Source organism: Pholcus phalangioides, unplaced genomic scaffold (genome assembly GCF_987345545.1).
Source record: "Pholcus phalangioides strain wild (caught in Gottingen) unplaced genomic scaffold, Ppha-v1.0 ptg000010l_1, whole genome shotgun sequence".
In the NCBI taxonomy this organism is placed as follows: domain Eukaryota; kingdom Metazoa; phylum Arthropoda; class Arachnida; order Araneae; family Pholcidae; genus Pholcus; species Pholcus phalangioides.
This window is the reverse complement of record NW_028301603.1, coordinates 42,235,439-42,262,478: the sequence shown is the minus strand read 5'-3', so window position 1 is coordinate 42,262,478 and position 27,040 is coordinate 42,235,439. Positions and strand designations below refer to the sequence as shown.

Here is a 27,040-nt window from a genome sequence, read left to right as displayed (position 1 = left end):
GGGGGGTGTTCGGCTTTGATGACAAGGGGAGTTTGAAGGTTGCTTACGTCATTCACCACTCATTCACTTTAATGGGTGGGGGGTTCATGAATAAAAAACACTTTTCTCTGCAAACAAATATTAATCCATGAAATTAATAATTAATTTGCGCTCAGTGACCTCTTTCATGTTTACATAAACACAGATTTTTGGTATTCGTATTTTTTGCTTACAGTTCATTTGTTGTTTATTCATTAATGCTTAATTGAATTTGAGCGATTGAGGGAAAAAAAGGAATTAGGTGATATGGAAATATGCATTCTTTATGATTAACAAGATTTGTTTTAATTAATAAGCAGTCAGTTAATTTTAATCAAAAAGATCCGATTTAAATCAAAAAGATCCGATTGTTTTGATTTTTTTTAATCATGATTTTTTCATACCCTGCCGCCCAATAGTCACACACGTTATTACTTGTGAAAAGTAATACAAAAAAAAAAATGTTCGCCATTTTAGGATCGGACGAATATTAAAGGAGTTATAACGTTTTGAAATTTTGTGACGTGTCATTTTTGTAATTCGCAGTTATGCGCCAAACAACCAACGGGGGAAAAAAAATCCCCTTGCAGCAGGTTGCCGCTAATTAGAAATAACTGAATACCCCATTAGAAGACGAATTCAGTTATTTTCTTTCACGATTGGCGATTCTTCTTCGTGTAGAGAATGATGTCAACCTTGTTATTATGTGTTATCTTCCGCCCCACTATATTGGCGAAATTATCACCAAATTCGTAAAGCGTTAGCCAAACGGGATCAATTGGAAAAACTGTTTTGTCAAAATCAACACCTTTTTTGCAAAAATGTGATCTTTCTTTCACTGTTCTGTGAAATTTTTTGAGGAAACGGACAATGAAAAAAATGGTTTGACACCAGCTTCAGAGCTTCCTCGATTATGCTCAGGGTTGTAGTATTGCAATCTCCTTAAAAACGCCAACGTTTGGTGCACGTTCGGTGAATTTGGCAGAAATCGAAAGTGACGTCATCAAATTTTTAATGCGTTGTTACACTCCATAACTCTTTTCAGATCAAAAAACTTTCCCATATTAGTTTGCCACAAGGAATCGTGTGTGTAATTATCGGGCTGTCGATATTGTCTAACCTGTGTAATACTCATTTTCTGTGTGTGTGCAATCTCAATAAAAACCTATTTTTGAACAAGCGGGGACGGAGATACAGGGGTGCCCCCCAGCATCAAATGAGGAGTCGACCGATCTAATGTATGTGTATATATGAATTGACATCATCATCGTGCCCCCCGCCCCGGACTTTCAAGTCTATCTCCCCCTATGTGTACAAGAATCGTAACATAATATTGTGTTTACATTACTCAGTCACATTCTTGCATCTTCGTGGAACAGTCAGTTTCTGAGGTCTGGGAAATATGACACACGCACACACAACACAACATATATTCAGGAGTAACATATCAATAAAATAATAAATTTGTTTCGCATCGTGTTACTGGGCAATTTAAAATGTCTATTGGCAGGGACAGTACCCATGTATCCACAATTAAAGTACCATATATTATTTAGGTATGGTCTCTGTCATCAAAGTCGAGGAAACTTTTTTTTTATCGTTCACCTATCAAGCATAGTTTTTGTTTTACTTTGACATTTCATTGCTCTTCATGCTACCATCTGCTTTCTAGGAAACATAGGCTCATTCACAGTGTGTAGACGTGTGTGTCTCTTTGAAGAAGGATGTGTTGGAACAAAATAATGATATTTTGCCTGTACTAAATGGTATTTCGGACATTAAATTCGATGCTGAAGAGAATTATGATGCAAACTCTAACAACGAAAATCAGGCTTTTCTGCTAAATTTACCTGAAAGAGAAGGTAGTGATTCCGGAAGTGACTGGTTTAAATCACATAATGCTGACAAAAAGAAAGACGAAGATGTATAATTTTTTTCATACTATATTCTTCATAAGTTAATTTTTAGTATGAAATGTTGATAGTGCCCTAGTTTTTCCTCAATAGTGCAAACTTACACTGGCATAATAGTATATGTTATCCATAGCGTGGAACTAAATAAAGTGAACAAAAAAGACCGTGATATACATACAAAAAAAGGTGTACATCATCAACATGAAGAAATGTAAGATGTGATTTAAATGCAATGTTTATCTATCTTTTTTTTTCATGGTAAATCCTGTCTACAGTTGCCCTCTTATATCGTTGGAAAGTCATTTTATGGACACCCTATATGCTTGAGGAAACGCAAATTTCATCAGAATTAACGAATTCACTATGTGGGATAATGTTTGTTATTTTTTTATTGTGGAAAATTAGCGTGTTTAAATACATTGCACTAAAATGAAACAGCAGTCAAAATGACTGCCAGCGGCCCGCCCTTCTGTTGTGAATAAAAATAAGTCTAAAAATAACAGTTGATATTGAATGTAAGTATATTGATATCATAATATTTTACTTTGGAATTGTGTGTAAATTCGTGCTTATAATCAATTTCCTATCGCCAACGCAAACTTTAGATGATGCATCTCTTGTTTGCGTAAGTATGATATTCCTTCCTTTCACTTGCAGCGAGATAACTACCTCGACGATCTATTCCCGTTTAGACAATTCGACGATAAGTAAGGTACCATAAAAACTCAAAACTGTTATGGCGAGACATTTCTGAAAATATGCCTTCCGATAAATTACTATCGCAACCGTCGATTCTAAGGAGCAAGCACTGCAGAACGTCGTGCCGAAGGGGATATTATTGGAACAGTAATTTTTTTCATACTTTGCTCCTGAGAAACTAGAAGAGATGTTTCACAGAAACATCGCGGATGTTGCTCAGAAACCAAATCTCTGATTATACACCGCGTTTCCGCAGATCACTTGGGGTTCGAACTACATAGTGATGGCATTTCAAAATATCATGGGGGTAGCAGAACGGTACATATGACATTAAAATATTGGAGAATATCGTATTTTGGCCTTAAAATATATTCATATTTTATTGCCTTCACATATACCCTGCTGATATACTTTTTGACAATAACAATATGCACTGCTCAAAACAATTAGGAGAAATGTTCTTATTTAATTGTCATTTTAAAACGTTTTAAATCATGAAATATTTGCTAAAAAACATTTTTAGGCGTTAGAGTCACATGAATTAATTATCAAATAAATTCAATAAGTTTACAAAAATAATGCATATCCCCTAATTCTACTGAGCAGTGTATGCGGCAGTGTTCCGTCTACAGACTCGATCATTGTTTTATCAGGAGATTGTGATCATATGAATTATTACTATATAAATTACACGGAAATTCAAGATAATGTATAGCCTAAATGTAGCTCACATTGAACCATCAATAACAGATCGCAGTCATACAGAACAGGAGAATTCAGGGGCGCCGGAAGATTTTCGTTCGAAATAGGGGGGTGCTCGTCTTGAGTTTGATGTAGGAAATTCGGATTTCTGAATCAACTTCAGGGAGTGCTCGGACCGCGTTCTGCAAACTTCCGTTGTTGCTCAAGCACTTCCGTCTCCGACACCACTGGGAGCATTACTTAGCATATAGAGAGGCTGAACTTTTAAAAGTGCAGACCTTCGACTTCGAGTGCGAGGTTATGATGCAAGGTGTTACCGGAAAAAAGCAGGGTGAATCATCCCCTCCCTTCAAAAATGTCAACAGCCCGACGTGCTGCCACATGAGCATTACCATCTTTCCCCTATTTGTTGCCTACTATCTGCGCTTGTTTTTCAAAATTTCTCGGCAGTTGTTTTTCCGTACGGTAGCTGTAGCGTAAGAGTTGTTGGTGCATTGCGTAATGAATCAGAGAATCAATATAAGATTCTGTTTCAAACTAGGGAAAATAGAAACCAACGAATTGTTGCCAAATGTGCACGAAGATGAGGCTGTGTGTGCATCTTGCAAGACAGTGTTTCAGTGTGTGTATCGTACTGGATGCATCGTCTCTTCTCCAGTAACGATTGACTAAATACATGGCATCATTATGTGTCATATCGTTGGTCACAGCACGGCTTCATTTGCAATTTTTTTTTCGGTTCATCGCTTAGGGGACGAGGGGCCAATATTGCAAAAAGTTTGCGTTCACCCACATCCTCTGTCGCAATGGAACGATTTCACGTGGAAGATTTACTTCTACGATTTCACGTGGAAGATTCACTTCTACGATTTCACGTGGAAGATTCACTTCTGCTATAATTCGGACGGACAAACACCCATCTCGTGATAATAACTACAGAAACTAGGTCGCCACCACCAAAACCAGAATACGGCCCCCTTTCTGTCTCTCAAAGGGACTTGAGCAGATGGATATACCATGGTTTGAGAACCTTTCATCATCAGTCTGGCCAAGAATTCCCGCATTCTACTACACCACGACTCAAGGAAACTCCTTATTTCTCCACACGTCTTTTGAAATTCCAGGCTGCAGTCTCCGGCCCTTAGGTGCCACTGGGCGCACGAGAAACTTTTCTCCCAGGTCACTCAATTCAGCTATCCATTTACAGTCAAATGGCTTGTATGTTACATCGGCTTGATAGCTGTCTCCATTGGGGAGAAATAAGCGAGTGATGTGGCACTTGCGGGCAAGGTGGGGGGCAACTGCTATAAATCTGCTGTAAAAAAACACAGAAATATAAAATGCAATGACATGATACAGAACATTGATAAGAAGGCACCCACAATTAACAATAATGCATTCGGGGGATCTAAAGAGCATCATTGCCCATTTTAGAGTTGGAAAATAACGTTGCGCTTTGGAACTCTTACACACTTCACTATTCCTATCAAATGGAGCAAAAAAAGCAAATGGAAAAGCAATGGAGAGTATTACACTGTAGAAATAATCAGTAACAGCAATTACAAATTATTATATATCATCATTCAGCTTGGACTACCAACAATATAGCAGAAATCTTCAACACCACTTCTCATTGAGAATATGCATTGTATGAAAATATGCAGTAATTAACAAAAATCCAAATATCAAAGTTACGAAGATAAGCATGAGACATGGGATCATTAGACTTCACTGTTCAATAAAATGTACAATACAAATACAAATACAAATACAACGCCACAACAGGCAATATGCCCAACGAGGTGGCTGATAAAAGGATGCCCATAAAAATATGGATGTCATATATTTCAAAAATACAGCAACCAAATTAAAAATGCAATTAACACAAATTATAAACAATATATACACATGATAAAATATTATACAATGCCCATAAAGAATACTTATGGTTGTCTTATTCTAAGAATGGACAGAGCTTCTCGATTTACCCCAACATGTTTATCGTACTTCTTTTTAAACGTGTCAATTGTGTTACAATTTACTACCTCCGGGGGTAAGCTATTCCATTTATTAACAACCCTATTGGAGAAAAATTCCCTGCGACACCATAACCTTGCATTGTCCCTCACCAATCGATACTGGTGTCCCCTTGTAAAAGCAGTCGATTGGCGGTGTACTAAAAGTTCATGGTCCATCCTATCCATCCCATTGAAAATTTTGAACACTTCGATCATATCTCCTCGACACCTGCGTTCATCCAATGTAAACATATTCAAAAAATGAAGTCTTTCTTCATAACTCAAGCCCTGTGTGCCAATAAGGACACGCGTAGCTCTTTTCTGCACCCCTTCAACCAAGTCTATGTCCCTCTGTAGGTATGGTCTCCAAAACCTTACAGCATACTCCAGTCCAGGACGAACTAAGCCTCGAAAAAGCGGAAGAATGACTTTAGGAGAACGCGAAGAGACCTTTTTGAAAATGAGACCAGTATTAAAACATATGCCGGAAATAAAACATATGCCGAACTCGGCCAGTATTTGCCAAATTTCTGCTTGTCACAAGTATCCCACAACAATGCTCATCTTCGAGCTCTTTCGTGACTTTCACGGAAGAATGCGGATTACCGAACTACTGTCTTGCGAGATATACAGCTTCATCTCCACTCACACTTCGTAGCATTTTGAGGGATTTCCGTTGCTGTTTTGCCCAATTTGAAAGAGAGTTTCAGTTTTGCCCAATTTCATATTAATTCTCAGCTCCATTGTGCGATGCACTAACAACTGTTACAGCTACCGCATGAATAAACACCTGCTGAGAAATTTTGAAAAACAACCGCAAATGTTAGGTAACATAGAGAAGATCGCAATGCTCATGTTGCAGCGAGTCGGGCTGTTCACATTTTCGAACGGAGGGGTTGATTCACCGTAGGCTTACTGGTCACACCTTGTAGATATTAGTTTATGGAAGATTATTACGACCATGATAGATATTCCGGGAGCCATTTCCAGAAAACTACCGTACTGGAAAATCGTTGCAATAGCTATCATCCCCCAAATAACGAAATTGGGGCACATGAAAGATAATAGCCATGGGAATGGAAATTTCCAAATCAAACGGAATAATTGCAGCTCTTTTACTTGTGATTTATATCGATTCACGCAAAATGCAATCGATTCGTATCTCATGGGTGTTTGAAGGTTAATGGTTTCAGTGCATCGCCAATCTTCTCTATTTCATCTAGTCAGTATATGTACTGTACGCACTTAGTTGAAACGATCAGGGATTGATCGAATCACTTAAAATTATTACGAGTTGTTGCCATAAATATGGAGTGAAATTTTATTTTAAGAGCTATATGGTCATGAACTGAAAAAAGGTAACGAGTACTCACGTTTATTGTTACGCCATGATCTGTGCATCTACGTGAAAATCTTTCTAACATACTGCGAGAAGAAAAGCCACTATCAATCAATATACCTGCAATGATAATAATAATAGTAAATGTTAGCATGAAATTCATTATTCGTTGAAGGTAATGACGCCAGTGAAATAAAATCTAAAATAACAAAAAAAGAGAAAACGTTCCCTACGATTAACGGATCACCACTTTTTTCTAATCCATAGCACCCTCAATATCCGGCATGGTAGAAGAACATCCATGTGACAACCCCGGTATGGGTCGGAATTCAGATAAATACAGTGTGCATTTTAGAATAGGATTGTTTTATAGCGGGGACGGGGGGCGTCTTCAACCTATGGCCTGCGGAATAAATGTGGCCTTTCGAGCTTTTTGCTGTGGCCCGCCGACCATTTTTAGAAAATAGCTACTTCACATAAAAAACGAATAATTTTCAAAGAAAGACAAATGGTTAAAGATCTGTGACCACTGAAATCTGTACTGCGGTATTTAGAAATGTGAAATACTGTCCAGATTCGATTAAAAGGGCGGTCGTAACGAATTCGGGGACCCTGATTCAATACGGTTTTTAGCCCTTTACATGGGGGAAATGGAAAAAAAATGTTAAAAGAAAAGATGTTCTTAAAAGGATTTTCACCAAAACCCGTTTACATGGACCGGCACTTTAACCCAACTTTTCAGATGTCACCAGTGGTCACTTGGGTCAGCCGGTTCAATTCGCTGCACAGAGAGTTATAAGAAAGTAGGTTACACTCACCAAGTATTCTCAGTAAAGAAGGGGCCATTCTAGCTCACCATTTCTTTCCCTGCGAGCGGAAAAAGTGTTGCCGAGCGGGTGCTAGAACTCCAAATGCTGTCACAATATGGCGCATGTAAACTGGGCTTTTGCTACCTATGATTTCATACGGGCCACCAAATTCGGCATCCAAATGGTATTATACATAATTACATAATTTACAGAAATGCTAAAAAAACACCTTACCGAAAGAAATAATTTTAGAATTGTTGGAAAAAACTATTTCACGATTCATGAAATTTATAGTTAATGAAAAAATTGTTACAGATTTAGTGAAAGAAATAATGTACATTTACTGGTGTTGAAATCAGAATCATGGAAATCAGAATTATTGAGAACAATTCTGAAATCATCAAGAGTAATTTCAGAATTGTTAAAAATAATAATTCATGAAAAAAAAAGAATTCTTGAAAGAAATAATTTCATAATTAATTATAATCTAAAATGAATGAAAAACACTTTTCCAGAATTACCGGGACAAATTTCTGGTTTACAAAAGAAATAACTGATCAAAAATAATTTATTAACTAAATAGTGAAAAGAAGTTATTTGAGAATAAATAAAAATTCAAATTTATAATGAAAGTAGTACATGCAGAGTAAATAAAAGTGTTCAATATAATAATTTTGAGAACCTGGTTTAGCAACCGAAAATACCATGGTACCCCTTGGTGGCCCTCACTCTCCGTGGAAAGTTCAATTTGACCCGCAATGCCTGAAACGTCTGTAAGCCGTATTGGTGAGCACCGTAGTCATGAGCGGTAGTAAAAAATGCCTAATCCGAATGGGCCTTGCTTGACAGGGTTGATTTTATAAGAATGACGTAAAATTATTAAAAGCCTTTAGGCTATCAGAATCTTAATAGAAAACATCGTCCAATCCAGGGGCTTCCCCCTGTCTGTTGTTCACGTACCCCGGGGGATACATGATCGACCATCAGAAGGGTGCAGAATTTTCACAAAAAAAAAATAAAGTAAAGGCTAAAATAAGTTAAATTAATGGGTAAAAAAGTGAAAATAAGCCATTATTAGTCATTGTACTAATATAAAGGCAGCTGTTACCGTCTCGACGAGTAGGCCAACGGATTCCAAGTGCTTTATATTGAACAAGAGAAAAGTTTTGACGAATTTCATTCATTCTGAATTTGTGCATCATTTTTTTTCAAATTACTAATCCTTTGTATTTTCAGCAGTAATTCGCATGAACTTCAGCCCCCCTCCCCACCCAAGCACAAATATTCAATTTCTAAAGATATGTTTGAACATGAGCTTTGATCTCGTTCAGACTGGCCTGCAAGAGGGTACGCATTTTCAAGTATTACTTTCAAGAGTGGAAATCTAGGAAACACTCTTCTCTAACGCCAGGATTACACTACAAAAGTTTTAGAAAAGTTATTTATAAAATTTGAAAAATTCTACCAATAAGCATAGATCGTCTCGCATTCTCGCCTCGAAGTTGGGAACCACGAATAACCAACTTCAGCCGGCCACGGGTTTAAACCCCCGATGCGAGTCCGTCACTATGACCACTCGACCACAACAGTGAAAGTGATACCAATATCCTAACGGTAACATTATCCGTGATTATAATAAGCTGCGTAGAATGTATATTAAAAGCGATCTTTTTTATCGAAATATAATGAAATATATTTCGATATCATATTGCGATTTCACTGTATATAGAGCTAAACAAATCATCTCTTTTTCTTTTTTCGGTGTGTTCCCTCTTGAAATATTTCATTCTTTAATGAGCACTCTCGGTGCTCTTTTTTTCCCCTTTAACATAAGACCTCTATACATCATCACTTCATTACCACAGCCTTCAGGCAGTTATTTTTCCTTCTAACCGCAAATATCTTGACAAATTTCCCAAGACTCGCTTTACAAGAACATAAAAAATGAGAAAAAGGAAAAAATCGTATACTTTTCTGCATTTTTCTAGAGCCTGAAGAAAAAATTTAATCAGTTTCAAGGAACTTTTTTTTTTAATATCATCTCCTTGAAGGTAAATATTAGAGCCCCGTAGACGACGGCAACCGCTAATAACTTTCGAACACGTGAAGATTACGTCCATTCGGAGCAGATGAATCGTCAATCATTTTTTGCTTGTGAAATATGGCCGTTGTCGATTATCGGGAGGAAAAAGGGTTTTGAAAATTAACATTCGTTGGAATCCTGCTCTAGCAGAGATTTGCAAGTTATATATTATAAAATTTTTATAAAGTATTTTCTTGTTATAAAAAATGACTCCGTTGCGAGTCATAAAAAAGTAATTATTCATAAGTTTCGGATGAAACATTATGGGGAATGAATATTGAATGAATTATATATAGGAGTCTTTATTTTTATGCGTTGAACAAACTTCATTCTATAAATTAAGAGTTCCTTTAGTTAATAGAAGTTGGGGTTTTAAAAACACTAGTTTTGAAGTAAATATATGTGCATTGGAAAGCGTGGTAGGTACTGATTATAATAATTCTTGGCGACATGCCGCCAGGCTTGGCAGGAAAAGCATTGCACTATTCCCTGTCTTTTTCTGTGAGATTTGACCCTTATTTTTAGATACAAAAGCGTTTTCTAATTGAAAAATCTCTTTACTTTTGCTTGTACGAAGTAGCTCGATTAGCCAAATCAGGATGAGGGTCATTGTCTTATTCGGGTGACGTCCTCTGCAGCTTTTAAGTTGAGGAAACGCCGATCACAGTATAGCCAAGCGCTGACAGAGCCTATTCCAGTGTTTCTCAGCCGCCGGGCCCTGATATCATTCATAACGGGCCGCGAGTGATTTGCCGGTTTATTTTTCCTAGTTAATTTTCCGTTGGCCGTGCCTTTGACTGGACCCTCGTCTCACAAAAATGAATGAAACCGGGCCGCGGGCTTGAAAAGGTTGAGAACCACTGGCCTATTCTATATCCTTACAGGGGGTGCCAAGTAACAGATCCTCTATCACCGCCTTGATGGTCCTGTCGGAATTTAATGTGTATGTGCTGTACTTGACGTTCTCGCTGTTTTCTTTCTTTTTTTTTGCTTTCTTATCCTTGGCAGCCATTTTTTTTTTTACCTCCATCTTAGACTTTGGGTCCTTCTTAAAATGGAGAGACTCATCGAAATCCAATTTGAATATGGTAATAAGCGTCGCCACAAGCTCCTTTTTCAGTAGAAATTTCTGCTTAGCATTATCTGAATCTACAATTCTCTTATAGAGACTGAGAGCGGTCCGATAATGTAGTCCTATAATGGAAGGGACCCGGTCCTCTTTAAGCATTTCTGCCGATATGACTGTGTCCGGCTCGATAGTGAAGATCAGCAGAGCGCATTTCAGTGATAATCTCTCCACTTGCTCGTCGGTGAGCTCAACGAGGTTATATTATCAAGGACTGAGTCTAGTTTCGACCATTCGGCGAAATACGTCTTTGTCGAATTTTTGTGCACATGGCACTTGGGGACTGAGGCGAAATATGGTTAACAGGTGATGTTAAAAAAAAAAGGGTTTGTCACCAGAGCGAAGAATACCTGAAAAGGGGGAAGAGGTAAAGAAAATGGCAAGGAATGACAAAAGTACAAGGAAAAAAAACAATAATTTTTGGCCGCAAGCTTAGTGGGATTAACAAGATTATAAAAAATCGCAGTTATTAGTTCATTGCATAAGGGAGATTCTCACAAGGTAAAATGCTAGCAATTGACAACAAAAATCAAATCACTAAATGGTCATGTCAGAATTTTTTTGGATGGCGGAATTGACATTTAACAAAAAAAAATGTTGGCTCTGCATTAGATTACAAATGTGCACATAAAAAAAAACCAATGAGGTACCTCAAATTATTCATGAATGTCCTTATGGCCGTAGCATGGTGGAGGGGGGTGATCCTGGGCGTCGGTTCATGCGTCTTGATGTGATGCTCTCAAATTTTATGCTCGGAGCAGTGTCCTATTCAGGTGAGCGTCGATGCAGTTGTAGATGGATTTCAGGCCGGTCATCAGGACCGATCGTCATTGTATGATGCTTCCGATCATTCGATGTCCAATTCTCATTCGAGTGGGTTTTTACAGCGGAATCACATTAACTATATTTTAAGTGGTATTAAGGCAACGGCACGATCATCAGGAGGTCCCTCCAAGAGAACCTCTTCCTTTTTCTCCTACATGTTGACTGTCCTGACGCTAGGAACTCCGTTTTCCTCGATGTTTTCACACCTTGGCGATTACGAGCTCGCCAAGTGTACAAAAGTGAGCTCGCCGCTGGTGTACGAGAGTGTCCCTTTGTACAGCAGCGGTCACTGTAACCGGTGCTCTCTGGTTCTTACCGTGCCTGTACAAAGGACCTGGCGTCGAATCAGCGACGATAGTGCGCCCTGAGTTGGTAGAAGGTTGGCAACCCCTACTTGCTGCGGCGATATGCCATCTCGTGGATTGTTGAACGTTCAACAGCGATGTATATAGTTGAATGACGTTGTGTGCCGACAAAAGGTACCGCTCGTTCTCTGTAGCGACCACACACATATTCTTGGGGGGAGATGTACGAGTCAATTTTGCGATCGGGGTCGAGTATGAAATAACAAAATGCAAATTCATGCCTGTTATGGCATGACAGGGACTGAATTTTTCACCATGGCAATCTCTACGCAAACGCGTACTTGAAACAATCAGCGTCACAATAATAAATCGGTTACAGTGATTTCACTTACCCCCGGTCAGTATAATATTCCAATTTCTGCTCCTGGGGAGAACCTCATGGACAAAAAGACTTCTCTTCATACCGAGAGTTTCTGTCACAGCACTTATGCACAGTAATAACACAACGAATAAGTTCGCTCTGTCCCTATGCCATCACAGTCACTAAATTGTAATAGTTGTGTTTTTTATTTGATAGCTGGCAGAAGTGGTTCCAATCAAACGATTTTTCTCAATATAATGCATAATGTACTGTTAAATACATATAATGTATAGTTATTTTCTAAATGGCATATTTTAGCTGATAAAATTTTCTTTTCACCCGTTTGTTGTTTATGGACAGAAGTAACTGTGACATCATTTTTCCATGGTTAATAAGTTTACAAAATATGGACGTAATAATGAGAGTACTTCCGTGAACACCCATGGTTCCCAACGTTGGCGATAGAATGTTCCAAGGGGGCGGTAGAAGCTACGGGTATAACATAGTATCCTACGGATTAGATTGCGTTGGGGGGCGATGTGTGGAACAAAAAGGGTTGGGAAACTATGGTGTAGACAGAGTTTCTGCTGGGCAGAACAAATTTCCCTATATTGAATGAGGTAGTATGATATTTATCTCCTTCCGCACAGATATCGAAATTTTGTGAGTAGGGAAACGACAGGTCTGTGCAGTTGAAATTAGAGAGAATGTGTCCACTATCTGGGAAAACAAAAATGATCCTTGGCAGCATCGAAATAAAAAAAATTATTCAGCTCAGCCGGATTATTTTCCTCATTACGGCCTCATTTTTACACGAAATTCGAGCAATTGACAAGGACCGCATAATTTTAGGCCCTGGGATGAGGGCACCCCCCACCTCTCCTCCGAATGCGGATCTGTGGTTTCGTGGCCTGTGGGCTATGCAGATTTTCCGCCACTCATTCATCCATTCTAGTCTAGTTTTCTTGACTACTCATTCCCTCAAATTAACCGCCCCAGACTAGAGCCTGTTCACCCCCATAACGTAAATATGTCTGTGTGTCACTATCTTTCGGTCGTTCACATGCTTTCACACCCTCTAGGTCAGTGTTTTCATCCCTCGTTCACCGGGTTATTATTTTGGTCACTCACATACTTCTACATTCTCCAGGTTAGTCATCCAAGTAGTCTGGATTTTTTTTTTTTTTATCGCTACACTATCTCGTTAAAATTCAAAACAATGATAAACTTTGTGAGTACCAGTAACAAGAAAGTTTTCTTCTTTTAAAGCTCTTCAGGATCATTGATTTTTAAGGATTCCGTGGCGTTTGATCATGTGGAACCCCAATAAAACTGTACACCAGTTGGAAACCATGACCTAGAAGTGTCATTGTGAGTTCTCATCCACTTCGAATAAGTTTCGTTACAGTGAGCAGAACACCAAATATATTCATTCAGCTGCAATTACAGAGGCCACGCAAATACAACTTGAGCAATAAGGTAGCGTGAAATGCCCACAAAACAGGAGCAATACGTGTGTATGCGAAAAGACAGTGTGATGAGAACAGATCTAATTACTATCGTCCCTTGAAATAATGAATGTAAATAGTCTGTTAATCAGATAGATCTGCTTTGGAGAACGATGGCTTAAATAATAATAAAATCAATTTAATTCACAGTGATTTTACCTTGCCACGGAGCACACAAAATCACCTCGCGAGTCAGCTGTTGGCCCACCCCTGCAATGCATCAAGGGATTTGAAAATGCTATGTCCAGACGAATTTCAGCAGTAAAATATTTTTATTTTATTCCTCTTTCGTAAATTCTATACGGGAAATTCCATCGTAAATTAAATTTCCAATTATACTGAAAAACGAGTAATATTCGGAGAAACAATTTCTGAAACAAACTTTTTCTACATCACGATCACGAAATGAATTTCAAATCCAGCTGAAAATTATCCATAATCAACAGAAGAAACGATTTCAAACTAAGAATTCCCATTATGGATTCCATTTACACATCGGCAGATATAAATATCGGAGAAGGAATTTCTCATAATTACTTTTGAATTCGTCGTATTTTTTAAAGAAACGTCGTTCCCTCAATTTTAATTGAAACCGATAAAAGCCGTTTAAATGAGGACGATAAATAAAAATCCCCGAACTCATGCGTATCGTTAACGATAAAAGAAATTTCGTGCGGAGATAATGTTCCAGAGCATGTGGAATTTCGGAAAAGAAGCTGCGGATTTTATTTAAATGCATAAACGTCTCACGAATATCTGAAAAGTTCTTCGTGGTTGTTGAAAAGGAACCAAAATAAAAATAAGGTAATGTAGCCTTTAAGAAATGCTCAATGGATAACAGTTTATGGATGGATCACATTTATTTCTGAAGAATAATATTTGAAGATTATTTGCACATCTTTCGAATGCAAACCATACGGAATTGCTTATAAGTCCTTTTTCAAGGCTAAACAACTGCCTACACAGGTTATGATGACCAGTAAACCCCACATAGGAGCTACGGTGCTGGAAACTGCGCTGCACCAGCTGTCGGCTATCTTTCCAGATCTCACTGATGAAATTGGACTGACTCCACTCCGTCCGCTTATTCAAGGAACGGACTTGCCGGTCTCTGTTCAGGAAGTCCGACACAATATTAAAAAGCTGAACAATAAAAAAGCACCTGGCTTAGATAACATCAGTATCCCGTTATTGAAGGCGCTTTTTGAGGCACATGACAAAACTGTGACGTGCATCTTCAACAGGCTACTGGAGCTATCAATTTTCCCTAGACATTTTAAAAGAGGCAAGATTCTACTGTTTCTGAAAAAGGATAGGGACCCAGCGCTGCTTCAGTCATATCGACCTATCTATCTTTTATCCACTTTGGGTAAAGTTTTCGAGAATATTATCGTCCAACGTATTACATACTACCTCGAGCAACAGCAATGGCTCAGTCCGTTACAATTTGGATTTAGAGCAGGAGGGTCTGCGAAGAGCGCAGTGGCCGCACTTCTTAATGAAGTTGGACGTAGACAGAGACAAGGTTATCTGACAGCCCTGGTTTCGGTGGGCATCAGAGGAGCCTTTGATTCAGTTAGACACGAAATCATAATCAACAGAGTGCGACGACTTCCGATACCGGGAAACCTCGTCCGAATGTTTGAAAGCATGTTGCGGGATCGCCATGTCACAATAGTTACAGACGCCGGTCCGGCTACAAAGCGACAGTTATCCGGATGCCTACAGGGTTCCTGCAGCGGACATCTATTGTGGTCCATAGTTCTAGATTTACTACTGAAAACTGACTGGGTCCCCGAAGTTTATATGCAGGCGTTTGCAGATGACCTTATTTTCATCATAGCGGCGAAGAAATACAAGGACATCGGACCGCTGGCGAACGCAACATTCAACAGACTCACGCATTGGCTTCATTCTAATCATCTCCAGTTGGAAGTGAATAAGACAAAGCTACTGTGGCCTCATCCGAAGGTTACACGTCCCTGCATCGAGATCGACGGCATCAGGCTCAAGCCGTCTCCGTCTATACGGTATCTAGGGATACATATTGACAACAATCTCAGCTTCATCACGCATATAACTAAGCAGGTCAACAGGACGCAAGAGACGTTACAATTGATGCGCAGTCTCGCAGGACCCACGTGGGGTCTACGTTGGCAATTTCGCAATACACTGTACAGAACGGTCGCACAGAGGCAACTCTCATATGGATGTGCGGTGTGGTATAGAAATCCAACGCAGCAGATGCGAAATACACTGGATGTGGCGCAGAGACCCTTCCTCTTATATATAACGGGGGCATACGTTACCACGGCTAACGACGTACTATACGTTGCTACGGGGAACCCACCGCTCAGCCTATTCATGGAGTATGAAGCACGTCGGACAGAAGTTCTGCATCTCGGGGAGGGCATCCAGATCAATGATCACCCGGTCAGTTCAACCCAATATGAGCAAAAGCACATGGAGTGGCTACATCATCCAAGTGTTGACATCGCGCCTCTACAGGTTACGTGGTTCAACTCTACCGGTTCTTCGACGGGATCTTTGGTCACCGATGAGACAGTACGGATATTCACTGACTGCTCTCGGATCGGGGAGGCAACGGCATGTGCATACGTAGTCCTCGACTCATCGGATGTAGTTAAAGAGACTTGGAGTAGTCGTCTGACGCAGGGTGCAAGTGTATTCCAGGCGGAGGCATATGCAATCTTGAATGCGGTCACCTGGGCATCGTAACAAAGCTCCCCGGTGGTTATACATTCAGATAGCGCTTCTTGCCTTGAAGATATCTGCGATCCCCGCTCAACACATCATGATATTCGTAGGATTCAACAGCTACTTTGCTCCCATCATTCGATTCGTATAATATGGGTTAAAGTTCACACAGGAATTATAGGTAATGAGATGGCTGATCGTCTGGCCAAGGATGCCATTATTTCGACCACAGAGGAACAACACTTACTGCCACGCAGCCACGTCAAATACCGATTAAAGAGTGAGCTGTTGAGAAAGTGGCAAGCACAGTGGGATCGTAACATCCAGAAGGACGCATATAGAATTCAACGGCATGTTCGCTGGCATCCTTTCATTTGGTCGCGCGAAAAGATTATTATGGTTACAGAGCATGGTCCGTTTCCAGTATATTTAAAACGTTTTAAAAAGTCCAACAATCACAAGTGTCTTTGTGGTCAAGTCGGGACATTACAGCATTATCTGTGTTCCTGCCCGCACACTAAACAGTTTCATTTCGGCAACATTCCGGATAATGGAAAGCTTTGCTGGAAGCGACGCGTACTTCAGAGCCTAATGAACTTCGGTCGACTTCGCCAGCTGATCCAATTCCTAGACAAAAATCTTCATCATATCCATACCAAATGGATTGGCACGAAGCTTAAACGAGGTGCTGATGACGACTATGTACCAGCTAGGTGCTTTCGCCCGGACCCTACTAGAATATACGATCTGCGGCCTCGTCGCTGAAACCCATCTACTGAGAGCCAAGCGACATTGGCCTATCGACATTTCGTACTGACGAATGTCTAATAAACTTGTAAATTAAGATTTTATTCCAGAGACAATCATCGGTGAGATTTTACGAACCGACGGACTCTTCAAGAATGTACCTCAACAAAGCTATGACCACAGTGTCAAGAGACGCTGTTTAGAGCGCATGGATGCCAGAATGTTCATCTTTGGATGGAATCAAGAACTTTCAGAAGATTATGATGTAGATTTTACTGTTGATTTTTAATTTCTTCCTCCGTATATTATGATACGTCCATTGACGAACATTGATTATATGTGAATTTATATGTGCAAACTATATGTAATATTTTTATTTATTATTCTGAAGATATTTAATAAAATTTCCAGACACACCCATCCTCCAGGAACGCTTCGATATCTCAATGAGAAGCGGGGTGTGTTTGGTTTTCAAAGGTCAAAGTATTTAGCAATAATATAAATCAGTATTTTACAACCGAATTTAGCATTTAGGAATAGAATTCATCATTTAGTAATAGAATTTAGCATTTAGTAATAGAATTTAGCATTTAGTAATAGAATTTAGCATTTAGTAATAGAATTTAGCATTTAGTAATAGATTTTAGCATTTAGCAATATAAATCAGTATTTAGCAATAGAATTATTTTAAAAAATAACAAATATACAGGGTATCCTGTAAATGCAAAATTTCAGAATTTTTGGTGAAGTCGTTTCTTTTTATCTTACGGATATGAGCTCAAAAAACTGTAATCTGAGAAAATCACATTCAATTTTTTTTTTCTTTTATACATGTTACGGTAAATGTGATTAATCGGTTATTACATATAATTATGGGTTATTATGCATACTGGCCAATCGTCTTGGTAAGTTTGATAAACTCAAGCTTACTTCCAAGATCTGACTGGTATATTAAAGAACGAAATTGATCAAGATTTCACTGCGTCGTTTCAAGATGATTCATAGGTAGGGTTCAACAAAAGGCCACACAATATTCAAATTGGCAGCAGCTCAGAACTTCCAAATCTACTTCAAGGTGTGAATGCGAGCCGTAGAAACCGTTTCGATGCATCAAATGTGAGATCCCAGCATTCCAGAATAGGCATCAAGCTCCCTCACCTTCAATTTGAAAGACAAATGGCAGCAAATACTAATGTACTTCTCTTCATTGAAGCAATTGGTGGTTTCCGACAACAGTTTGCCCATTTTGTACTCGAGACGTTTTCTGAACTACGAATTATCATTATGTTGATTTGAACGAGAACATGCGTCTCAGAAATATGATGAGAGTCTCTGCTTCTGGAAATAGGCACAGTTGGTGCTCGTCACTCGAACAAGTTTGGGAACCGTCGATGCAAACTCTTCCACTTTCAGGTGGCACCTGCAGAACATCAGCATGGGCGGAGATACGGGGGGGGGGGCGTCAAAGTGAAGTCGACTGATCTACTGTATATATGCATATATGAATTGACATCATCATCATCATCGTGCCCCCCCCCCCCCAGAAATAATGACCGTGCCCCTCCCAGACTTCCAAGTCTATCTCCGCCTATGCACATCAGTCTCTGATTAATCCACGGCTGTGGATTTCAATCTCTCAACACCCACGGTTCCCTAATCCTGAGATCATCATATACAGGGTGCACGGAAAACTGTCGCACAGCTTTGAACGTGAACAACGAAAAGGCGGTAAGTGATATAGGAATGTACTGTTGGTCATATTTTTTTTCGAAAACCCACTATAATTTCAACCATAACAGAATCCACACAAATAAGTACGTATTAGCTTTTCACCGAAAGATTATACTAGTGGCTTGGATAACTAAATCACAATTCTTTCAGGGGTGCCGCAGGGGCCGTGTAGGGCACGTAATTACAATCCCTACTTTCTTAGTAACACAGGAAGTATTAGCACGCCGGTGATTGGTTACTGTGAGCAAAAAAATCTAGCAAGACGTCACGAGAGGCGGAGTTTTGGGTGAAACTGAATTTCGAAGTCATTAACGAAAAATGTAAGAATTTTTTACTGAATCAGTCAATGATAGCTGGGCCCTGCTTCGGGAGCCATTATTATTGTCCTCTCGATGCATGGCAACCGCATTTGATTAAATCAGAAACAAAAATGGAAAATTTTTTAGTAAATCAATAAATGAGAGCAAAGATGATGGATTGAAGGATGGGGAAAAAAAATTAGACGGGTTTCAGACCGAATCGAACACGGAAACTTCGGTGCCTAAGTCTCGTACTATAACCATTACTCCAATGGAGGATGTCGGATTCATGTGCAATTAAATGTATCTATTGTTAAACGTCACCAGCAAAAATTTCACCATGAATGACGTAATGGTTCCTCATTCATTTCGGCTAATCACGATGCGCTAAATTTCTACAATGTAGCTAGAAATGTAGGGATTGTTTATCAGCCGCTTGCGGCAAGGTGTCAAATCCGACTTGAAAGTGGAAACAAAGATCTTTTTCGATCAAGATTAACGTGGTCAGAGGAAGCCAAAAATTGGTCCCGCACGGGTAGAGATCTTTTTCTCGAGCCCTCTCACTAACACTTTCAATATATCAAAAATTCGCAGTAATCACATGTCGTTGAACCGCTGCTCTTTGGCGCTAGACCAGTAATGTGCGAGGTACCAAAAGACCCGCACTCACTAATCATGATATCAAGTCCAATCTTAACTGATTCGATCGAGTATCAAGACTTTTTTTTCCACAACGACATCAACATCTTCCGTCCCTTCTACCTACTAGTTGCGTGTTTCGTTCAAAATGACAGCCATTTAATGTAATTGACTGAATAAGAAACGGAAAAAAAAAACTATTCCACATGTATGTGTACATGAAACTTATCGTGATAGATGTCAATTACTGAGTAAAAAAGGGGGGTAAATGTGATCACTTTTCTCGATTTGTCCTGATCTGGGTGGGGCTCCCCCTCATGGAAACGTCAGGCGTGGTTCACATTTGAACGTGACAGCACATCTCGTAGTGGGTCGGTGGTGTGGTTTGGCCATGATTTTTCAGAATGTTTCTCCGTATTATATATATATATGTGGCCTAGTTTCTCTTCTTATTCTTATAAAACAAAAGATCCCGAACTTGTAGTTAGTAAACCCCGATTTTTCCCGGAATCCGTACGCACACATGCACCCACTCCGAAAGCAGGAAATCTCCTCCATGAGCTTCTGTTCCCAGCTAATTACAGTGATAAGAGTTAATCACTTTTTCTTCCTCCATCTTTTGATCATTAGAAGGAAATTCTCACGTCCGTGCATTAGCCGTGAAGGAAAACAGCAAGAAATACGTTAAAAATGTGGAAAAAATAGCGAACGTTTCCCCCGGATAAATCAGTTTTCTTGGAAAATATGTTGAGTATAGACGAGGGAGTTATAACTTGTTTTGTCTTTTCTGTAAGACTTGAACGTGATAAAGAATGTATTAATCTGGAATGAGAACTCGCCAAAGGTTTCCAAAGGTACAGAAAAAAAATTGGTTTAGAACTTACGGCATTTATAAGTGTTTCAATGTGCAAGGTGTTTCAGAAGGAAATCCTCAACATTCGAATGGCATAACATCGAAATAGAAATAGATAGAAGAATGAAATTAGTCACATACGTTTCTGTGCAATTGTTCTACCGTCGATGAAAGGCTGTTGATTAACTACATAAGATTCATTTAAAATTTACATTACACTACATTTCCATTAAAATGGAAAATAAGACATTTTCGTTCTAAATGTAAACATATCTCAACGAGAAAAATGCGGGAAATTGCCATCGGTAATACGAAACATAATTGTAATAACAAAACTGCAATTTACGACGAATTTCCTAATTATTGCTGAAATTCCCGAAGGACAGAGAAGTAAAGAGCTGCTACAAATCGCAATTAAAAATAATAATAATAATTTTTATAGATATATTTCAATAGAATATATTTCAACATGACTTGTGGGTGTATATTTTATTATACTACCAACCATATTTCCTTCAAAAAATGCCGGCAATTTGGAGCTTAAATATAGTAGAATACGGAATATCGGCAATTTTCACCAAAAACTTGGTCGAAAGACGGCGAAATAACCAGTTATAGCTCATAAATTATTAATTGGAGGGTAATGAAGAATTTACTGGAAATCGCAATGTAGTCCAACGGAGGAAAAACACAACAAATATGTGTTTAGATTAATATTTACATTTATACGTAATTATCATAATATAATTTACAAAGCGATGAAAATTATCTTCATTCATAATTTCAGTACAGATTGCCAATTCAAATATGCTTTGTTAAAAAAAACTGGAAAAGTGTATAGAAAAAGTGGGAATGACCGAAAACACACGGGAATATCACTAAAAATACGGGACATTCTTGTGTAATATGGACAAATATGAATTGTTTCAGACATTTTGCTGGTACGTCAATCACTCGCCTTTCTTCTCAGTGTGAAACCACGGGATGTTTTATCTTGATTGACAGTAATCCAGGGAAGTAGGAGGGGAAAGAAGAGATCGGATGAAACGGGACTATTCTGATCTAAGGATGAATCGCGGGAAAAGACGAAACGGGACATCACCGTTAAAACGGGATTCGAATGTATAATTCTGTAATTTTCTTTCTTTTCTTGTATGCATTGATGATTTTTGTCATTAGTCTAGGCATTGCTCAGCCAATGGCCAACAGCCCAAATGTGGCCCACGACATCAAATCTTACTGGTGTAAGCGAAGTGAATTGCAAACAGCTGTTATGACCGATCAATTTGCTATTCCTTAAGTCAAAATTCCGTTGCGTACCGCATTCAAGATCGTTATTAGTAACCACTACTGAACGTTCAGCTATACTTACTTTAAAAAAATCAATAGAAATGAGATATACGTAAATAACTTAAAATACCTTTAATATTTCAATATTGCCAAAAAATTCATAAAAATTGTTTTTATTTAAATTTTATTTCAAAATATCAAAAAATCAGAAGTTTTAGTTATTTGCTGTTTTTCCTGCACGTATAATAATTGTATTTTACGATAGCCTACAGCTATATAACACCACCATAAAAATAAATTTACATAGAGGTTTTTCTATATCTGTTTGAGCTGAATAATGAATAACAAAGCAATTTTCTACCATACATTGATGAATTTTATCATTAGTTTAGGCCAGCGGTTCTCGACATTTTTAGACTAGCGGAGTCTCTCAGGTCTATAATTTCTATGGCGGAGCTCCATTTTTTATACATTCATCAAACTTACTGACTTATTTGTATAATTTAAAAAAAAATTATAATCATTTATTTTCAAATTTAGTGGGTTTTTTTTTCCTCGAGCGGCCGTGGAGCCCCTGAGGAGTGCACACGTAGCCCAAAGGACTCCACACAGCACCGGTTGAGAACCGCTGGTCTAGTCATTGCTTGGTCTGCTACCCAATCGTGGCCCACGACGTCAAACCTGATTTTGTGAATATGATCAAAAAATCATTGTTCATACAAGTGATGTAAGCGCAGTGAATTGGAGACACAGCGGCTTTAACCGAGTATTTTACAATTCCTCAACACTAGAAGGACCGCACTATACGTTATACCTATGAGGGCCGCTGGCAGTTACTTTCACTGCTGCTTCTTATATAATCATACATAATACATAATCACGCTAAAATTTTACAACAAAAAATTACAAGCGTTATCCTAAATCTTTAAGTTGTTAATTTTGTATAAACTTATGATTTTTTAAGCTTGGGGCGCCTTTAAAATCTCTATCCAACTTTAAATATGAAAATATAGTGGGCAGCTTTTGAAAAAGTTCTTCCATGAAAAAATATATAGTTGTGAACATCGCATTTACATCACATCATAAATTATTCCATTTTTATGATGTGTACCTATTTATATGTATATATCACTAGGAAAAACTAGAGCACTTTTAAAATTTCATGCTACAAATTAATTTTTAAGGAGTATACAATTAAGAAAAATACATCTTTGTCTCCCTTTTTCATCGGTATTATCTGATTCAGACCAGTCACTTCTGGTATCACTGCTTTCTCTTTCGGGTAGATACCGTTGAAAATCATGAATTTCAATGTCAGAGTTTTCATCGAGAAGAGTTTGCGGCAGAGAAGTCTCATATCTATTGTCTGAAATATCATTTAGTACTGATACATTATCATTATTGATATAATACACCCGTCTTCTCTAAGAGCCATTTCTACATACTGTGAATGAACCTCTGCTTCCTAGGAAGTTTTCAAAGCAAATGGTGGCACGACGAGTTAAAAAACATAAAACTAAAACAGAAACTGAGCTTACCAGGTAAACGATAAGAAAGAAAAAGTTTCCTCAATTCCTGATAACCAGAGGCTGTAGTTAGCGCCGGCATCACAGTATAAAAGTTTTGGAAAAGTTATTTTATAAACTTAAAAAAAATGCAAACAATAAGTGTATCGGTAACATTCGAACGAATGTAAACCAATAGGCTTATTGTTGTTTTCTCTCTGAAGTTTTGTGAAAGGTCTTTTGTCAAACTTTTATAGTGTAATCCCCGGCCTGAATTAGATATAGTGTTAGGAATGTGGATACATGAAAATCTCTCCCTGCATGTCCCTGAGAATAGATTTTTTAGATTGCCCAATAACACGATGCAATAAATAACATTATTTTGTTCATTTTTTCTTACCGGCATGTTACTCGTGAATATACGTTGTGTTGTGTGTGCCATCAGTGAATGATAGGGAATAAACCCCTGAAAGCAAAAGCATACATCAACTCCAGCCGCAAGGAGAAAACTCATATGATATGCATACAGCAGTCAAACTGACTGCTCTTGGCCGTTCTAGGTATTAAACGTCGATATCTCCCGAAAAAACGTTCAATGTCTTCAAATTTTTGTACACGGAGATAAGCACAGAAATAATGAAAAGTCACCAAAAATTGAGGGGCGCGGTAGCCCAGGTCGATAAGATACTCACCTAAAGTACCAAAGGATGTTTAGAGGTGTCGCGAGTTCCATACCCGGTCAGAAAACTTTCCTGACACAGAGGTACGACAGAAACGGCGACATGACCGCAGAAAAAATTGCTACCGCAGGGAGTCCTCCACCGAGGGGTTAGCGCATCAACCTCTCGATGATTATAAAAACAAGCCTGCCGTTCGGAACCGGCAATAAATTGTAGGTCCTGGTCTAGTTGGCCCTAGTGTGCAGAAAATTACCGTGGTGCGACAAAAATGATCAAATGACCAAAAATTGAGTTTGTTAGTCAAATACTATCGAGGTTATAGCGTTTTCAAAACCGGAAACATTTATAATGACTGCTTCGGCCGTTCTAGTGTTGACACTAGGCCGCCATGTTTACAACCAATGAGATTTAATTATTATTATTTTAATATAAGTCGCTAGAACTAATATACTAAAATAACTTATAATATTTTCGATATTTCTATATTACAAAAAGTTAATGAAATTTTTGTTTTATTTTTATTTTTGTTTCAAACTGTCGAAAAAATCAGAAGTTATTTGTTATTTTTCCTGCACGCATAAGGATTGTATTTTACGATAGCCTACAGATGACAGCACCATCAAATTATGTGTGTATAGAGGTTTCCATATCAGTTTTGTGCTGAATTCTGAATAACACTAAACAATTTTCTCGTATACATTTTGATGATTTTTATCCTTAGTCTAGGCACATGGCTCAACCGATGTAGTCTGCTGCTGCCCAAATGTGGCTTTCACAGTCATCTGATGCGGCCCAAGACAACAAACCTAATTTTGTGAATATGAACAAAATCATTGTTCATAAAAGTGATGTTTGGTTAAACTGTTAGGAAATATACATATTATAAAACCGGCTCACACACACATCGCGCCCCTTCACAGTGGATGCCTACGGGCTGTGGTTAGAATGACATTAAATTTGTACGCAGTAAAAACTCCCGTGTAAAATATATGGCCCTGGAATTTCGTTGAAAAGATTTTCACATATGGGGCTATATAAAAATTCATAACAAATTTAGTGGGGCATTTTATTCAATTTACACGCTAACGTTTACTAAACCATTCAAGAGATCCACTTCGCATTTCAGATTACTCGAATTACCCGCGGCTCATTTCCAGACCACTTAAAGTTATCCGCGACGTATTTCTAGATCACATAGCAACCCGCAAATTATTTCCAGATTATTCAGGCAATCCGCGGGACACTTTCTGATCACTTGAGTGGCCCGTGACATGTTTCCGAACCAACGAAGTGGCCCGCACTCTTCCAAAATTTGAAGCCTATGGGAATAACGAAAAGAAAACAACTCTAGCCTAGAATATTTTCGACATAAAACAAAATATTAAAATGTATGTCATCAATGTTGAATTCCTAAATTAATGTTGTTCTTCTTGATCTACCAAGACAAAATTGTCGTCAATAAAGTCTTGTGTTTCAGGTCATATTACATGAAAAATTACTTCACAACGGCCCAATTAAGCGCAGTTAATTTACCGACGTAATAAAGGAAGGAGAAATATCATAGGAAATAGCTTTTGTAGTTTTGACTTTCGTGGTATTTTTTGAAGGAATCAAGGGCAAACGATGTGCAAACATGAAAAGACTAGTACATAGCCCAAGTATCAGAAAACTAGAACTGGTCCGATTAATCGGATAGGTTCATCGACCAACTTGTTAATTATAGTTGAAAAATATAAAACAAAATTATTTTGAAAAATTCAGTTGGAGTTGATCTACTCGATCAATCCTATTGAAATTGTATTAAAATTCTTGTTAAATAGTTTGTCATAATTTAAGTTGCTGCCCCGTCTCTTCTGAGGCCAACAAGAAAAAGAATTCCAACGTTTCCAAGTGCAATATTTTCTGAGATATATCAATTCAAAAATATGTAGGGGGGAAAGTTATGAAAGAACAGCAAAAACTAACGGGCAACGCCCATTTTCCCCCTCATTTATGCTGTTCTTCTTCCCCAAGTTTTCTCCGTTCTTGCTTCAAATTCTTGTTTCAAAGTTTTGCATTCCAACTCTGTATTCGGCTTTGTCTTGTAATATATACCTAGTTCACACACTCGCGGAAGGTAAAACAATTGATACTGCCGGTGAGAAATTCGCCACTTGTGGATGGGGACACGTGATGAGCACTCAAACTACTTTAAAAACACTCCTGATCACCCAATTTCACGCAAAATCTCACGCACAACACGCAAAAGCCCTCAGAAACGTTGTTACGCTCCTCTCGAGGGGGACAGAGAGATAGGATCGCCATTTTCACATTGTTGGTACCATGCCCGGGCAAAGGAACAGGTGTTAGGATGCTTGGCTGCGCTGTTAGTCGTTAACGCCGTTCTGTCGTTAAATATTAGTTAATGTCGTTAAATTATTGGTTTGTTGACGAATTTTTAAAGAAGAGAATCTTCTTGTGCCCTGGAACTCTCGAGTAATTTGCGGAGCTTGCAAAACGGGCAAAAGTTCGCCTGAGTGCAAAAGAGATTATTATTGACTCTCAGGCGATCCTGGACACGAACATTCCCCTCATTCTTGCATTTTCAAGCATATTAACTGGGACATTAGCAAGAAAGGATAGCTGAAAAGAAAAGATCTACCTGTTGTGATGTTGCAAGTGTCGTCTCCTAAAGGGTGTTCTGAGAGATCGATAAGTCTGGCTTTCCAACTCTCTCTCTCTCTCGCTCCATGAAATGGATGCAAGTTATTTGTAGCTCTCATTCTGCTATTTGTGTTAATGGGTGATGGTGAATCTCAGAAAGAAGAGTGCTTCTCGTTTTGTTTTTATGTATTGGTAATTATGTTTCTATGAATGGTGGAAGGAAAAGTAG

At 38.5% G+C, this 27,040-nt stretch overlaps 1 protein-coding gene across 1 annotated transcript in view; it reads right to left on the bottom strand.

Annotated features, from left to right (window-relative positions):
• Positions 1-27,040, bottom strand: part of LOC149081516 (uncharacterized) — a 108,477-nt gene that overhangs the window by 13,342 nt on the left and 68,095 nt on the right. The window contains exon 2 of the mRNA XM_089237358.1: positions 6,724-6,809. Within this exon, the coding sequence (XP_089093484.1) occupies positions 6,724-6,809 (86 nt within the window). The remainder of the gene's footprint in view (positions 1-6,723; positions 6,810-27,040) is intronic.